This window comes from Trachurus trachurus (genome assembly GCF_905171665.1).
Source record: "Trachurus trachurus genome assembly, chromosome: 17".
NCBI lineage: Eukaryota > Metazoa > Chordata > Actinopteri > Carangiformes > Carangidae > Trachurus > Trachurus trachurus.
In genome coordinates this window covers 25,992,597-26,011,006 of record NC_139900.1, presented here as the reverse complement: position 1 = coordinate 26,011,006, position 18,410 = coordinate 25,992,597, and the positions used below count along the sequence as shown (strand labels likewise).

General features: G+C 41.3%; 1 protein-coding gene across 1 annotated transcript in view; it reads right to left on the bottom strand.

Annotated features, from left to right (window-relative positions):
* Nucleotides 1-16,902, bottom strand: part of LOC311000611 (choline transporter-like protein 5-A) — a gene marked incomplete at both ends in the record, with an annotated part of 50,026 nt that extends 33,124 nt beyond the window's left edge. The window contains one exon of the mRNA XM_083991351.1: nt 16,809-16,902. Within this exon, the coding sequence (XP_083847477.1) occupies nt 16,809-16,902 (94 nt within the window). The remainder of the gene's footprint in view (nt 1-16,808) is intronic.
* Between the last annotated feature and the right edge of the window lie 1,508 nt (nt 16,903-18,410).

Below are 18,410 nucleotides of genomic sequence, written 5' to 3'. Positions count from 1 at the left end.
CTCCCTGAGGCTGGCCAGGAAAATCACACTGGACCCTGCACATGTGCTACACGAGGAGTACCAGCTCCTGCCCTCTGGGAGACGCTTCAGGGTTCCACGCTGCAGGAAAAACAAATATAAGTTTTCCTTTGTTCCTCACTCCACGGCTCTACTAAACAACTCGCGCTGACCCCCCCCCCCCCCCCCCTTAATCATGCACACACACTCACACCCACACATTACGGGATCCCTGGACTCTTGCATACACCTTGACTTTTACTTTTATTTATACGTATGATGCTTCTTTTTAATGTATGATTTGTTTAAGTATGATATGTGTTGAGTGGGACTGTGATGATTGTTGAGCTGCTGTGCAGCACAAATTTCCGCAAGGACAATAAAGGTCTTTTAAGTTTTAAGTTTAAGTTTTAAGTTTAAAACCTCTTCATCTCAGGTGGAACAGGGTGGCGTCCTCCAGACTTCCTTTTCCTTTATTTTCAGTGAAAGAAGCTCTTCTATGAATAATCTCCTCTCCCCACAGAAGTATCCATCAGTAGTTGACAAAATACGACAAAAACATGCAAAAGCACAACAAAAATAAAGCAAAGGTTGAGTAAAACCTCAGAGCTACCAGACTTTGCTACCAGCTGAAGCTCATGTTTATGATGCCAGTGTAAAAGGTCCTGAAAAAACTAACCTAAACTAAAAAAGTCTTATATAGTGCAACTGTGATCTACCGGTCCGGTATGTGAGTTTACAGCTGAACCTGCAGATAAAACTAATTTATTCCCTCTCTCTTTTCCTCCTTCACAGACACTGAGTGTTACCGAAGATGAAGATATGGAAATGAGACGCAGCTTGTCAAAATTTAAACATCAGCCACAACATACTTCATATTCACACCACACACGCACTCACACACAAACCGTAACAACTGGCACATACTGTATAAGACAGCACACACATACACAAACACACACGTAATGAAGGAGATGTGCGCACACACACAACTTCTCTCAGGGTTAGCTTTATCTCAGGGCTAACAGGAAACATTTAGACAACACTGCATCCTTTCATCCTCCTGCTTCCTGTCAGCCATCAAAGTTAGGGTTGTTATGCAATGTACAGTCAGAGCTCACACCGTCTCCCTCAGCATCACTGACTTCCAGATAGCAAGATAACTTTTTGTTGTTTTCCCTCTCACCTGCACTGTCTCTTTATATCTGGCTGGGCACAGGTGTAAAGCAGGGTGTCTACTAATCAATGATGATGATCAGGATGATGTGACATACCTGTGATGGCAGTGACAATCACTTAGAGAACCTTTAAACTGACTGCAGCACTGGGGTTTGTCGGTGTATAAATATAATTTTCTCATGTGGGTCAAAGATCAATCTCTGATTGGCCTGATACTGAAGTAATTGTACATGTGATACTCACAGCTCTGCTGGAACAGTGATTGTGTCGTTAAAATCACCAATCCATCTCATCACTACAAAACCTAATCCATGCAGGAATTTTAGTCTGTGTCCATTTCCACATTTGCTAATTTTTTTTAGCAGTTGTTCTTTGGGCATATTATTCCTTTATTAGATAGGACAGTGAAGAGACAGGGAGCAGGGATAGAGACATGCAGTAAAGGTAGTCTCCCTCCTTCGGGCTATGCCCACATGGGATGTGCTCTAACCACCTTGATTTTTTCTAATTTAAGAGCAGAAAAAGAAATGAGAAGACAGACACATGGTTTAAAGGTCCAGTGTGTAATAATTAACAAGGTTTATTGGCAAAATCTGAATATACTAGCCATGAATATATTTGTATAAGTGTATAATCACCATAAAGTAAAATTTGTTTGGTTTTCGTAGCCTTATAATTATTCTTTTATATCTACATATAGCAAGGGTCTCGCCATCTTGCACCGCCATGTTTGTACGGCAGCCCAAATGAAAAATCCAGCCAGCCAGAGAGCACGTTTTGAAAAAATTAAAAATTAAATAAACCAACGAAGAAGAAGGCGGAAGGAAAAAAGAAGGAGTAGTAAACAGTAGACATATCGTAAAGATAAGTTTAGATCTTCATCTCATTGCTCCATGATCCTGAAATACTCCCAGTTGTCCCAGTCTTGGTAAACAAGTCTTTTTGTCCTCGGAGTCACTTTGCCAACGGGAAGGGGGAGTGCGAGCAAGCGAGTGAGTGAGCGCTGCAATCTACAATCTGAACGATGGATGTCACGGTTTTCCCCCCATTTATACACTGGACCCATATATGTTATCTACATTACACTGCATGAGATTTTATTCTGGAAAATTTGCCATTTCTGTCTGTGCCTCTTCCTCCTGCTTCCAGCACTGTATACAGTAGTTGACAGGCCCACAAGCTCACCGCTGCAAAAGAAGAGTAACAAACAAACGTTGCTGGGACGGACCGAAGACCCCATGACTGCCAATAACAAACATTTAAATTTAAATTACGGGTTAATTGCAACAGGTGATTGACATGCTCCAAACCGTGATTGGCTCTCCACCATCTCATCACTTCACAGAAAAAAATCTCCCAATGTCCTGGATTAAGGTTGAATATCCTAATTGTCCTGCGAGTCACTGTTCTGTGGTGTTAAAAAAAGTTAGGAAGCACAGGCGCCCCCCTCTGTTGATGTTTGTATTATCCAGATGTTGTTGGAGTCAGGTACTGGCAGGATGTTGGCAGTGAAGCAGCTCACTCTGAGCTGCAAAACCACTCCTCAAAGCTGTGGGTGATTCCACAGAGGGTATGTCCATATTCATTTAGCCTATATTAATGGAACTCTAGAGACTGGCTGAATATGAATTCATTCTTTGCAAGAGAGGTTTAAAATGTTGTGGTAGACTGTTTACTACCTCATCATTGTCAAGAGAAAAGACACACTTCTGAGGGCTTTACACAGCCTTGTCTCTGTATAACAGACCAATAACATTCATTCACCAGTCAGTTAGTCAGCACTCTTACTGGCCTTCCTGGATTACACTTAATCTTGTTACTGGTACCTGGATCAGCACAGACACAACAAACAGGCCGCTGCATTTCTTCTCTCTTTGGTCCAAGTTCCAGATACAGAAGAGACCGTTTGAATGAGAGACACGCACATAGGCACGCAGGCACAAACACACACAGTTTGCAGAGTGTGTACGGGTCTACAAAGGAAGCACAAGAGACGGGGATGATGAGAGCCCCTGAGGTTGCCTGTCAGACAGTCCTTCTGAGAATCACAGAGGACTTTTAAGAAGAGAAACAAGTGATGAAAAGACAAAAAGAACGGAGAGGTAGGGGAAAAAATGAGATGGAAATATATTCAGATTATTCAGCAGTGGGGAAAGGGGTGGAGGGGAGGAAGATGGAGAGAGGAGAAGAAAGACAGATGAAGGCCAGGATATTATATAATGTGTCCGATAGCCTTGATCCCTGTCACAGTGAAAACCAAGAACTCACGCAACAACAACTATGCTGCTCTCTGAGCCAGGACACACCACCACCTTGCTGACTCTCCACCCCTCCCCCATGTGTTTTACCTGTGTCCTGTCCCCATTGCCTCCCTCTTTCTGTACTACCGCTTGTCTTTATCAGTCAGTATGTTTACATGACACTTGAAAAAACTCAATTATTGCCTTAATCCGACTATAACTGGACAACTGAAGTGCATGTAAACACGTTAGTCCGACTAGTATTGGAGTTCTCCAACGCCGATTAAGTTCAAGGTTCAAAGTTCAAAGTTCAAACAGTCTTTATTATCCCCAAAGGGGCAATTATCTGTGCAGCAGTGGACAACACATACACTACACCCAACGCACATGCAGAAAAAGAATAAAATAGAATAAAAATAAACAACACATTACAAAATAATACATGTCACACAGTAGATAAATAAATACTCATACAGTGGGTACATTTAAGAAGAAGAATTCATGAGGGCTATCGCCGCAGGGATAAAGGAATTTTTATGCCGATTGGTCTTACACTTGGGGAGAGCGAATCTACGACCTGAAGGGAGAAGTGGGAATTCTTTAAAAAGTGGGTGGGACATGTCAGCCAGAATTCCCTGGGCCTTTGCAAGGGCTCTCGTCTTATACAGGTCAGAGATGTTGTCCAGGTTGGTACCTGTGATCTTAGTGCAGATCTTGACAATGCTTTCAATTCTGTTAGTGTGCCAAACCATCTGATAAAAGAGAAGGTTAAAACAGATTCGATAAAACAAGTGTAAAACATTCTCATAAAAGTGTTATCCATGTTAAAACTTCGAAGTCTGCAAAGAAAGTGCATCCGCTGGTGGGCCTTTTTACAGACAGCATCCACCTGGTGTTAAAATGTCAACTTGTGGTCAAACACAATGCCCAAGTATTTATGTTGTGGGACAATTTCCACCGGCTGGTCTCTAATGAAGGTAGGAGAGATGGTTGAGGGGGATTTTCCAAAGTCAATAACCATCTCTTTTGTCTTAGAGACACCCAGATAATGCAATTGGAAATTGATTAATATTAATTAATCGGACTGAAACTGGACAATGCATGTGCGCATGCTCCACAACAGAAGAGACACAAAGTGAAGCAGAGAAGCTGCCTGAACCCGGCCAAGTAAAGAAAAAAAAACATGTGACCAGTGAGAGGATGTGTTTTATGAAAAAAAGAGAGAGAGAGAAAGGAAGGAGGGCGGCAGGTCTGGTCGGGGTTAGTTGAGAATTTATTAAAGAGTAACTAAACCCCTAAACCACTTTTTTCTGCTGAAAACAAATATATTTGGGTATGAAGTAGTGTTGTCGATCGATTCTGGTCCAACTCTTGACATTTTAGTCAGTTTGGTGTATTTTGTTGTATAAATGTCAGAGTGACTGCCCTCTATGGGTTGAAACCCGGCTATTACAATCGCTTTTGCAATTGGCTGAGATGGAGGTCGATGACGTTTTTGGAGGCAGCTTTCGTCACGAGCCACCACTGTTAGCCCCGCCCCCTCAGCACCGGCTGCTGCCTGCGGCTAACGGCTCGCTGGATGCGGATCGTTTGCGGCTCTGCCCTGGCACGGCAGCAGGAGTCTGGGGCCGTTGACTCGCTGTTTTGATAAGCAACCGGAACCAGGGCAAGAGAGACAGGCCTTTAAAGGGAGAACGAGGAGTTTCTATTTGGTTATAAAAAAGTCTCACGTTAATGTGGATGAATCTACGCTACCCACACTTCTTAATGGGCCCATTTTTGATAAATATATCGTTTTGTCTCTATCGTTATTTTGTTATTATTAGTGGTGGCGGAAATGCTGGGCGAGCCGACCAGCGTTTCCTTACTTTCGGTTTCGTGGCGAGTCATGAGAATAACGCCGCCGAATCGCCGTTTATGGTCGGAACTACGACGGTATGTGATCGTCTTCGAACCTCTGACTTTAATTCTTGATGAATGAAAACATGAGTCTGTCTTGCGCCGGTCAAAGAATTTCACGGTGCGCGCGGAGGCTCATAAATGTAGTGTGAAAACGCTTCGCTTTTCCAAAACTCCTCGTTGTCCCTTTAAATCAAAATAAACGCACCAAGCTGATAAAATAAGTTAACCTTTTGCTTTTATTGTATTACAAATTAATGTCTATTTTATAAGTTTTATGTTGGTGAACACTTTTACTTTGGTGAATTTGGTGATTTCCGGATCCACTAAGACGGGAACCAAAATGCAGTTAACAGACACCAGACTATTTGCCTCTCTGAAGAGCCTGGTGACGCAAGGCTAGCAGTTGGGGGCTGTTGGAGAGTCGAATCTAACGGCTCCTGGAGCCCAGCCCATAATCAAGACATTTTTTTAATTTACAGCTTAGATGCACGTCAGCCAAAACTGAGGGGTTTAGTTGCTCTTTAAGCTTATCAAGTTGTTTGTATTCAGGTTTTTATTCGGTGACAGAAAAGTCAACAGGACAGGGGGCCGTATTAACCTGCTGAAACGACGCATGTTGCTGCCTGAGGAGGCGGACACAGTCAGTTATTCCATTCTCTCAGTTGCATGTAAACTGGGACAAGGACAGAAGTCTGACAAGACGCTCAAATTAAAAGCTGTGCATGTAAACATACTGAGTCTGCCCATTGACCTACTGGGGAAAGCCAGTTTCTCTCTGAGCTGTGATCCCATTTCCCTCTGTGAAGTTTCCATTTTCGTCCTCCTGAGTTCTTTTGGATTTTCTGTTTTTGTCTCTGGAGTTCTTGGTTTTGTAAGATTCTGTCTGTTAATTAAATACATCTTTTCACTATCTACCCCTTTTCTGTCGACTGCATTCAGGTTGAATATTTCTAAGCAAGCTCTGCAAATAATATTGCTCTTTGAATAGATGTAGTACTAGTACTAGTGCAGTGAAGCTGTAGTGTTGACCGTCACTCACCTGTCTGTCATTGTGGATAACAGTGTAAATGTAAATGTGATAAATGCTTCACTTGCTTCATGTTAAAAAAAACCCTATCCTGAAAAACTCTTCTCTTGACTCTGCTCAAGTGGAGAATGTTCTCTGCATGTCTCCGACTTCCTCTCACAGAATGACCTTCTTGATCCAAATCACTTGGGCTTTAAGGGCGTTGTTGTCTGTGACGGGGAGAGCTGCAGCTCAGTCTGCAGTTCTTATCTTTGTTGGGACCACTGACAGTAAACCACCCCATCCTGCTGTCTCTGCTCTGTCGGGCACCTTGGACAAAGCACTTTCTTGATTCCTTGGTTCCAAACTGGCTTTTTGCATCTACTTTCTATACAGATGATACTTTCTACAGAGATATGAAGTTCAGCGTTCACAGCGCCCAACACCCTCAGTGTTCTTCATGACAATTACTCAACTATTTAAAATGTGCATGTGGTTAAAGTGCAATTTTCTCTGTGAGTGACAGGTGGATGCCGTTACAGTTGGCCAGCTCCTCAGTGTCTATGAGCTGTCTGCTCACCATCACCTCATCTAATTGGAGTCACTGAGCGTGTCCTTCCTGTGTTTGGGGTGTTAGCTCTTTCTTTTCATGCAAATATTGGACAGATACATGCATGTGAAAGAGGTTTGTGCATGGTTTGTTTGTATGATTTCAATTAGCAAGTGTTGGTGTCTACCATCCTCATCCTTGGTAGCTTTGCACTACCTCCTTGCCCATTTTAGCTTAGAGATATGGGCATACAGCCAGGCAAGATGGCAACAGTGGAGCAGCTCACTCTGAGCTAGAAAACCTGTCTTCAGAAACCTGTGGGTGAAGCCCACTACACTTATTTGCTTATGAACATGCTTGGCTGTTCTGACTTAACTCTCTGAGGTCGGTACCATCGTGTATGATGGTGGAGTATTCTTTTACTCTTTTGTGTCTATCTCCGGAATGCCGAATGATAGCGATGTAATTCTTTATTTTTATTGAAAGCAGGACACAGAGTCTACTGGTGTGTAGTCTGTAGTAGTTCTGCCTCAAACATATGTGTCCAATAGGAGACTCCTGCCCCATCACAGGATGGGACAAAGTCCTAAATGAGACCCGGCCGTGTGCCTTCACACAATGTGTCAAAGAGTGTTCATTTACATCAAGATAGTTGCTCTGTTGCCTTGTATGATCATGATTATCAGAAAATCAGCCGTAAACGCAATAAATAATGCACAGATAACCATTTTATGCAAGCTAAGACCAAGACATGGGCCTCATATGGAACGAGACAGTTTGACACTGATTTCATGCCAGGCGAGTGGGGCATTTTTGTAAATAATGTAAAGAATATATTTTGTATCATAGTTAGAACCCTTGTTCTTTTCCCCCAAATCCCTAAGACCTCGAAGAGTATCTATATAGCCTAGTGTCTTAAAATAAGTTTATAATCATTTTCTGTGTTTCCAACAAATACATTTGTTTTCCGTTTTTTGTTTTCCTTTCTTTTTCTGGTCATATAGCTATTTCTACATTCACATGACACCACTACAGAATGAATATTCTGAAAGCCCAGGTCCTGAAAAAAGGAAGTCAATTACTTGATTGTGCATTACAGGGCTGAGGTTTGAAAAGCATTAATACACAAGGAGACCAGGCGAGAGAAATACAGAAGAAAATGCCAGGAGTTAATGACCAACTCCAGCTCATTCTAACGTTCATCTTTTCTGTGAACCTGACTTCAGCACGCCAGCCTCCACCTGTCTCTCCCACCTCACTGAGCGCTGTCAGAGAGACTGCACAACCATGCTATTTTCCCAAAGTTGTTATAAACGAATGTGTTTTGTCCTGTATTATGTTGTCTGAAGCCAAACTGTTTCCAAGCAACAAATATACTCTTAAAGTGGTATAAGGTGGTTTGGGGTAAACACTGAGCAAATGAACATGTCATATCACTCAGAGGAGACTGCAGTCAGTCGCTATAGGCTACTGGGAAGTGAAAAGATGGGCTGAAGCTAATTATTTAGCATGCTAACCTAAGTTAGCAACTTAAAGGGGAGCTATGAAAGTTCCTCTTTTTAAGTAAAGAGGTAAAACTATTGTTGCTACTAGAGAAGTTATTTTTTATTTTTTAAATCAAGTTTAAAGTGAATCTTGTATATTGGAAATATTTCAAATCTTTTCGTTAATAGGCAATAGCCTTCTTTTTTTAATTGCAAAAACATGATTAGAGATATATTTTCTGATGTGAAAGATTATTTACGCTGTTTTTAGTTGGTTTAGTTTTGATGGTCATTTATTTCTTTCCACTATAGGAAAGTGTTGCATTAAAGAAATGGAGCTGGAATATAGTTTTTTTTGTTGTCTTTTGTCTGCTACAATATTTGCATAAAATTATCCAGATTGCATGTGTATGTCTTCCAACATTTCAGTGCACCGATATCGCTTAGTGCAGTTTTTGTCTTGTTACTAGATCAGCACTGACACAAAACAGGCTGCTGCATTTTTTGAACACAGTTCTCTCTTTGGTCTAAGTTCCAGATACAGACACACAGAAAGACCCTAACCCTCTAGCTATGAGCTTTCAAACACATTCTCTATTATAATTCATATGTTTGATTTAGATTTGACCAATGAAACATCCTACAGTACTAGTTTTTAAAATTGATTCTTATTTACGATTCATACTGGTATTAAAGTCAATGTTGTTCTGATGATATAATGTTTTTTCTAATTAGGACATCCATTTTGATGGTTTATTACATAATGCACTAAATTATAAAGCTTTTTCCTCATACAAAAAGTGCAACACTAATAGCTGATGCAATATGTAACAATTAACGTCAGATATTGATAACATCTATCTTTGGGGTGGGTCCTGTTGGTCAGATGACCCCGCCCCCAGCCCCTGGTGTAATCGGTTCTTGGCTCAGACCAGCAAGGAGTTGGTGTTTGTCTGGAACCTGTTTTGAGAGCCTTTGTGACAGCTCTGTGCTGGAAATGTCTGGTTGTAGGCTTTTTTTTGTTAGCATTGTAATCATCTGTATTCTACACAGCACTACTGCATTCTAGATGTTGCACACTGTGGACCTCTACTTCACACCCTCTATATATTATTTTCTATTTCGAGAAAAAAAATAATCTGAAGAGTTTTAAAATTCAACCATTGAGGGAATCGGAACACAAAGACACTGATGTTCATATAAGTGCTGCTCCCATGGCTTCTTTACTTTCATACTAAGTCTGTAAACAGAAGAAGAGTTTTAAATATATAAATGTCTCCACTGACAGGAGACTTTTACATGACTGGGAAAGTCTGAGGAAATTTCATACTCGCTCCAAACTTTTTTCAGGTCACAGGAAGTTGTGAATCTGTGTCTGTGAATCAAACCACCATGCAGTGCCTTCACCACACTGGGGATATGTTTGTGTATCCTCGCATGTCGGCTCCATAAATATTAGTCGCTTTAACTAATTCAACATCTTAAAAAGGAACACTGCAGGTAAACTGCTGCATCTACTGTAAGATAACCAACTTCCATGAGTGCCCCCCTCCCTGAGCTAATCTCTGGATGTGCAAATATATTCAACACAGACATTTGGATACAGAGGCGCCGCTTGTGAACAGGCAAGGCAGGCAACTGCTTGGGGCCCCGAGCCATTAGGGGGCCCCCGAGGGCAGTTTTATTGACAGAAATATCTCAAAATGCGCTACCCGCAGTGACCCCTCCCCCCTCCCCGTATCGTCGTATAGCGTCGATTTGCAATGACATCTCAGTAGGAAACCCCCCTAACGGGGCCCCATGTCATTCTCCGGACCTGATCCCATCTAACGTCAACCTGTATGATGCACCTTATCACTGGGAGTTTCTAATGAAGCCGAGGGAAAAAGAAGAGTCCACCTGGGAGCAAGACGAGAAGAAAAAAGAGGCTGAAGTAAAAATGAATGCAAGACAGTGGTGGTGGAGTGGAGCAGAGTCATAGTGCGAAATACGGGGGGGTTTGGGGGGGTCGGACCCCCCCGATTAACCCCTTGAGACCCCCTGAAAGACTCAAAAGCAAAATCTGAGGGGGGTCTAAAACTTGTCAAAAAATAGGCTAAATAATATAATATAATATAATAATTTTATTGTGGTCAATTAAATGCTTTTAAGATCACCATACAGTATTCATAATTCAAAACATTTAGGCCTATTCGTTTAACATTAATCTGAACCATGTCGCCTGTGCATTATGCAAATTAGCCATGTGCGCCAGCCCAGCGCAAGAGACGTCGGCAGGCTGGTTGAGAAGTCACAATAACAATGGCTAGCAAGCGAAAGCTAAATCAGAGTGTAACTTATCACTCGCACACTTTGGATTCACATCCAAAAGGGTGGCACTCAGAGATGAAGAGATACCGTGAGCCCACTCGCTATCAGAACAGAGGATCCCGTTCCTCTCCCACCCTCTGCCGAAGAAAGTGAAGTTGAGGCCGAGTGCTCTGAAGACGTTCCCCTGCTGCTAGCACTGGTGATTGGCCGCTGTTTTTTTTCTTTTTCTCTCTCTCTCTCTCTCTCTTTTTTTTTTTTTTTTTTTACACCTAAGCAGATGGGGTAATGGTAAGAGGCTATAGCCTGCTTCAGCATACTCGAGGCCTGTTATACGAATGTGATTTGTGGATGTGTTCAATGCTGTGTTTAAACGTATTTGCTAGATGGGTGGTTAGATAAGGTTACATGATCGGTCATAGTTGCAGGCTGAGGTTCTCGTGCACTGATTGCACGTCAGTCTCCGATCTCCAGATGTATACAGTTGGTTGTTATTCGAGTGCACGAGTTTGGTGTCTTTCATTCATTTTAATTATTGTATTTTATTTATTGTCTATTCGTTTCTGCATCGCCCTGATCGCACGCCAGTCTCCTATACCTGGCATTCATTGTTCAAGTGCGCCAGTGTGGTGCCAATTATTGTCTTTTATTTATTTTAATTATCGTCTATTTATTGTCAATTACTTTCTGCATTGTAGTGCACAACTTTGCCTCTCCTTTTTATGCTATACGCTAATTTTCTTGGCTTATTTTAATGTTATAGTCCTACTGTATAAAAAGAAAAAAAATAACGGTATTGCGCAACAATCGCGAGTTAGGGACCCCCCTGAATATTGATGGGTATTTCGCACACTGAGCAGAGTGTAACGTGGGCAGTAAATAACTGTTGAACAATAGTCTAATGTTAGCTTCAGACCAGCGGTGACCAGTTAGTTAACGTTAGCGAGTGGGACTGCACTGGAGTGAGGGACTCGGTGCGTGCAGTTCTGGTGCGCCACTCGGTTACGGTCGTTAAGTGACAAAAAAAAAAGAAAAAAAAAAGAGCAAGGTTAACTTAACGTTATCTGCTGGCCTCCTTGGCAGCAAGTAACAACACTATTAACTTGCTAGCTAGCAGGTGACATAGTAAAGTTATGTTACAGTATTGAAGTGAGTAGCCTATTATTATTATTATAACAATATGAAAGTGTAAAAGCTATTGGTGCTATGAAAACTATGCCCAGGGAGGGACTGGGACAAAAAAGCAGCCGTGGATGTCCCAAGAGCAGGACAGTGAGGGTGGATGACTGCATGTTGCTGCTGTGTTGACACTACGCACTGTGCCGTTGCGATGATCCGCTATATTTATTTATTTACTTATTGATTTATTAGCCGGCTAGCGGCCACATCGTCACACGACCATAACAAATAAACAAATAAACTATCATCTCTCACAGCAAACCACAATCAGCCTCGGCATCATATAGTGAGCAGATATTCACATCTCCCATCTCAGGTAATTTCTAAAGAAAAAAGAAAAAGAGAGACGCTCCGTGATGCCTCCTTTACGCACAGCTGTTTGTTTATGTTGTGATCTGTGCACACGAGTTTAAATAGTAGGTTACTAAATATGAGTGTCTTTATTAATGGAAAAGGGGTGTGTGTGTGTTTTTTTTTTTGTTTTTTTACTGGGCAACAGCTCTCAATATGTCAGAGCAAACCTGGATAACATCATAACCTCCTCCCTCCCAGACTACTTTTGCATCATCAGCCCGTGAGGTCTGTTCGCGCGACCAGACACTGCGAGCTTGGACCGGACCAGAACATCAGTTTCCTCCCGTGTCACTGCTGCCTCCCTCTTCCACGGTGAAATCAAACTTGCGCCTCGCGCGTGGCAGATTTAAAGGCGAGGAGAGGAGCTCATTTGATTGGTGAAGAACGGACTCGGCTGTGTTAAACCCACTCCATGCCTTCTCTCCGCCCTCTATGCCACTTGCGCCGGTGGGAGGGAAGGAGGCGGGATGCGCTTCGCCGTGCATTGAAGGAAAATTGCAAACTGCTCCTGGACACGCCCCGTTGGCGAGGCGAAGGCGAAGCGCAAGGCAGATCCGCCCCGCCTGCACCTAGTCTAGGAATATAGAGCCCTCAGTCAACAAACTATATTATCCAGACAAAAAGCAACAGGTATGTTTGGTACTTTCAATTTCAATGTGTTTATTTAAAGAGATAGTAAATTCATGCAAAACCGCTGATGCGCGTTCCCGTCGGAGGCAGTTTTTCGGTAAGCAGTCTCTGCATTTGCCTCGAAAAAGACTCGTAATGTCCCGTAATGTTCCATTATTATTCAGTGTTTCCTCTACATTCATTTAGGAGCGGCAGGCCGCCATTCCTAAATCCTAGCCGCCGCTCCTTCAAATTTCTTTCTTTCTTTTTTTTTTTAATTGTCGCAAATACACCACCGCTGCATGTCTCCACCTTCACAGCAGAGTCCTGCACTGGGTCGGGTACTCGCTAGTATAGCTAAACTACAGATAACTATCTTGCTCAGTATCAACTCTTTGCACCTTGTCTGTACTTCGATGACGGACCACAGCGTGCTTTTCCGCAGCATCATTTAACTCAGGTGACAGAACAACAACAGTCTCAGTACAGATCAGTAGTCGCTGTTGCCGGTGTGTTTGCAACTTGTCCACCAGAGCTTTTTGGAGTTGTTGGATTGTGTATTTGATGAGTTTGATGAGGGAAACCAATAAATCCCATTAGCCTCCGTAGCGTAGCTCTGAGCAGCTCACAGCTCTGCTCCGCCGTTCTAAAAATAGCTTGCACCAAGAATTGAAGGTAACGAACCTACTCCTAAAACTATAGGGATTATGGCAATGGGCCAGTTTGCCAATATGTTGAACTATCCCTTTAAGAATGAAGGGACAACACATATTTATGAACATTTGAATGTAAAATGTGCCAGGTTGTAACCCCAGGCTATTTTCCATCTGTTGTCCCTTAGCAGGTTGATGTTACGAGGAAGAGGAAACAGTCAGAAGGTAAAAACACTAACAACACCAACAACAGTAGAGAAAAATAAGACAATGGATGATATAGAAACTTAAACTACTAGTAGTCTACTACTAGTCTACAGAGTTTAGACAGTGACCCAATGCACATCACATCATCCTCATTTGATGATTTCAAGTCATTTGTGTCACTGCAAATGTATGAAGCCCCATTTACCAAACAGCAGTGAGTACAGTGAGTGTTCTAGAGCAGAAAACTAAAATTGTAAAAAAAAAAAAAAAAAAACTAAAATCATGATTGTGACTAGAGTCCTGGTTTTAGAATGATATGCGCATTGCATCATAATGAGACTTAAATAATATGGAAGCTGAAAAGCTGACTTACTATCAGCTGATGGTGAACTGCTCAGAAAGCTATATCTTCAAAGTTCTCTACAAGTGAAGCATCTATTTCTGCAAATCGTTTTTGTAACCATGGTAATGCATCTGCACGTGAACTCACGTGCAGGGAATCAACCACGGTGTATTGAGCTTCCTCTTTGGCAGTTCAGGACGTTATTAAACTGTGTGATCTGACTGTTATAGAGCTGTACCAGTCATCACTTACTGATCCTGTCTAATGATCGTCATGAACAGATTTTTCTTTATGACTCCAGAGAAAGACAAATATGAAGTATTTAAGTATTACAGCTATAAATCCTCCTAAAATAAATGAATTCAATTCCAAATTAAATGTAGGAATATAAGTGAAAATATTAATATATCAGTAAATAAATAGCTTAGTCATTTATTGATGAGAAATTTAAATTGTTGAAATTAAAACTCCACATTTATTTATGTTCTAACACCACATTTTTCCAGCTCTTCTGTTATATTCAAATGAGGGGGTGTGGTTATCTCACTGATCAAAGCAACAGCAGCAGAAGAACAGCACTGAATCCCATTTTTTACATTTACTAGCTAATTCATTTGTATGTATTTCTGTATTTATTTATCTTATATAGATTTAGATGTTGTCACACACACACTCATTTACTGTGCAGGCCTCTTAGTGTACAGCAGGTTGAGTGAGAAACACGCTTGTCAACAAAAGCAGACCTGAGGGCAGCTGATGGCATTAGTGAGCAGTAATACTCAGCTAATCTTTATCCTGCTGCTGATGAGAATAGCCTCAGTCATGGTTAATCCAAAGCAACGACACCTTTGTTGGTGGCAGTGTTGTCACTGGCTATTATTAAACTTCATTACACAAAGAAATTAAACACTCTAGTACAAAAAACTGCAGTTCCTCTAATGAGTCTGGTTCCAAAAATTTAACCAGTCCCCACTGACTCCTATGTTAAAGTTACAATATGTAACTGAACAGGCCAGTGTTATATACCATATTCCGAGGTCATGCCCTTACATCATCTTTGCAATCATTTTTCAGTTATTACAGTAATGCACCGTGTCCTTTGGGTCACCTGACACACCGTGCATATGTCTGAGTGTGCACTGGTTAAGTGGAACCTCACACTTTGAATCATGAGTCTGTGTTATTAAAACTATCTTGAGCTGCAGCTCACTCACCCCATGCAGTGCAGCAGCAGCATTTCAGGTTTAAAAGCACCACGCTTGCAGTCACTCTTGCACTATTTCACTTGAACACAACAACAGCAAGTGAAATATGTGTAAAAAAAAAAAAAAAAAAAAGTATTATTATTCTTTTCAAGTGAGATTCATTTTAATCTGCTGTGATGTTGAAGACAACAACTCCCATGAGCCCATGCTCCTTCATGATGTCATCGTTTGCTATTGTCCTGATTCAGAGACCACTAACGGCAGACACTGTGTTTAAAGTAGCCTAGTGTCGACCGATGATCACACTTTGATCACGTCATTGCAATATGGGAATATTGCAAGTGCAGTAAACACATTGCAAAAGTCTGACTCAAAGGCAACAAATTAGGAAATAATAATTTTCCTCACACGATTTACGATTTTCTTAACTGGAGCTGATAACAACTACAGTACTAGCTCTGTGAGCATCAACACAGCCTTTGGGATGAAAAAAAATAATACAGTTAGCATCCTTTATCACATACCAGCTGCATTTTTCACCTGTTGTAGATTGCTAACGTTGGGCTGTGAACTATTATGAACAAGCTGAGGAGGAAAACTTTGTGTGTGTAGACTGTGGCTTCATGTGACAATGCCTCCATCCCTCTCAGCTGTGTTTCCTGCACCTGCCACCGACCCTTTGTCTGTGTTTATTCATTACATGTCATGCTGACATCCCAATAAAGATCCATGTTATTATTGCACATCACAGATTTCCCTCACACTATGCAGGCCTACGGTATCTGTGGAAACAGTATGAGAGATGATGTCAAACAAAGACAATCTCTATAAATCAAACAAGCACGGGGGCGCAAATGCAATTTTACTGTGTGCAGGAGTGCGGCTGTGGGAGCAAACCCAAAATGATCTCACCTACAGCATCTATATGCAGTCATTACAGTGAGGGCTCTTTGAGGTTCAAATCAAAAGCTACTCTACTGTGTCATATCTGTGAAAATAACCCCCTTTTATCCTGTCCAAATAAAGAGGATGCTGAGATGCTGACAAGATCTTTTGTTGCACTGAATTTCTGACAACAAGTACTCAGCGTCTTAGACACAATTATCTTCTCAATATTAAACCTAACAGAGCGAAAACCTCACATACACACCACACACACACAAACCTGCTACAACAAGCTGATGATTATTTTTAACATTTCAGTGGAAAATCAACAACCACCCAGCACAGGCCTGCAGATGCTTCAGATCAACATCAGATCCACTGAGCCCGAGCTCTCTGAAGAATCAAACAGAGCAGTTTGATGTTTTCTCTGTCAGTCAGCTGATTATTGAAGTGATTTAAAGTGGAGGAAAAATCAGTTTCATTGTGACAAGTTGTGAAAACAAACTGCAATTAATTAAAAGTCAATCAAAAATAATTACTGCAATTTATCCAATCACCTGTCAGCTTTATTGCACTAATCACACCTATGTATTACACAACACATCCTGGCTGAACCTCGGGCTCAGATGACCGACCCGAATCGCCCTCTGCCTTCCAGCTGTCAGCCCTACTCATCGGTTCTGGTGGACTATAGGCTAGTCTACTCACCGTAGTAGAGAGCCGGCGCTGCGGCTCCGGCTCCAGCCGCGGTCTCGCTCCGCACGGCGGCTGTGTGGGTCGGGGTGTACCGGTGGGGCGCCATGACGCGCGGTGCTGGTCGGTGGACAAAGGGAAAGGTGAATGAAGAAGCTGCTGAGTGAGCGCGGGGAGTTAGTAGTAAAAGACCCGCCTCCTTCACACCGCTCCACGTCACTCACTACTACTCCACGCTCGCGCTCCGTGGAGACGTCAAGCCAAACTCATTTAGACACGGTAGAGTCCTGCTGCTCGAGAGCCCGCATGGATTAAAGGAGAATCCCAGCATGAATACAAGTGCCTGAATGGAGGAACCATATTGATTGATTGATTGATTGATTTTAGTCTGTTCAATAAAAATACCTATTTATAGGGATGTGGAATGGAACAAAATGTGGTTGATCAGTAATACATTTTGTCTAAACAATAAGATCAAGGAAGTAGCCTATCTTTCAAAATCATATACACAAAATATATCCAGCAAAAAAAAAAAACATTAGAAAGATTTAAACTTGATGTTGAATACTCTTGTGATTCCTGTGGCTTGTGTGATGAATCTATTGCACATTTATTTTTTCACTGTTTATATTGTCAAATGTTTTGGTTGAATGTACAAAATTATATTAAAAAGAAAACTGGACATTCAGTAGGCTGCATGAAAAGGACATGTTTCTTTACTTTGAAAACAACCAGATGGAAAATGATTTAATTATTATTGTACAACTTGTTTTATCTTTAGGTAAATTTCATATCCACAAAAAGAAATGGACTGACAGCAAACCAAATTTTACACTTTTTTTTGAAGGAACTTTATCAATACAGCACCGACATCAATGGAAATGCCAAAGGCTTTAAAACAAACTTTATTTTGGACATTTTTTTCTATGATTTTCTTTACATCGATGCATTTTTTTATACATGATACTTCTATACTCTTTGTATATTTATACTTTTATATTTTTTCTTCCCCTGGCTCAACAGTATTATGCATAATTGTTAATAAAAACAGTATACACTCATACTACCTCATGCAACAGCACCTTCAGTTTGCACATTATTTATTATTTATTATACATATTGGGCATACAATACACATTATCATACCATTCGCCAGCTGTGTTTAGCTTTTAATCTTGTATTTTTTGTAGTATTATTATTATTATTATTATTATTACTATTGTTGTATTATTGTTGCTCTTCAATTGCCTATTTTTATACATAGTTTGTATACCTTTTATGCTGGCATTTGTGATGTGGACACAAAGTAGCCTAAGAGTTTCATTGCCAGGGAATCTTGTTTTTCTACTGTGCAAATGACAATAAACACTTTGAATCTTTAATGTAACAGGTGTTCCCTGATACTGTTATGTTATGTTCACTGGTTGTACGACACAGTGGATAAAATACTTGTTGTCTATGCTCCAGGTCCTTGGGGCCCTCAGCTGACAGCCAGACACAAGCAGCTCAGACTCAGAGCAGTGGCTGGGAGCCGGAGGAATCATCACTAATATGTATTTAGAATTCCTGTGAACAGCTCTGTCAAGTGAAGGCTATTGTTGTTTTTGAGATTTGTTC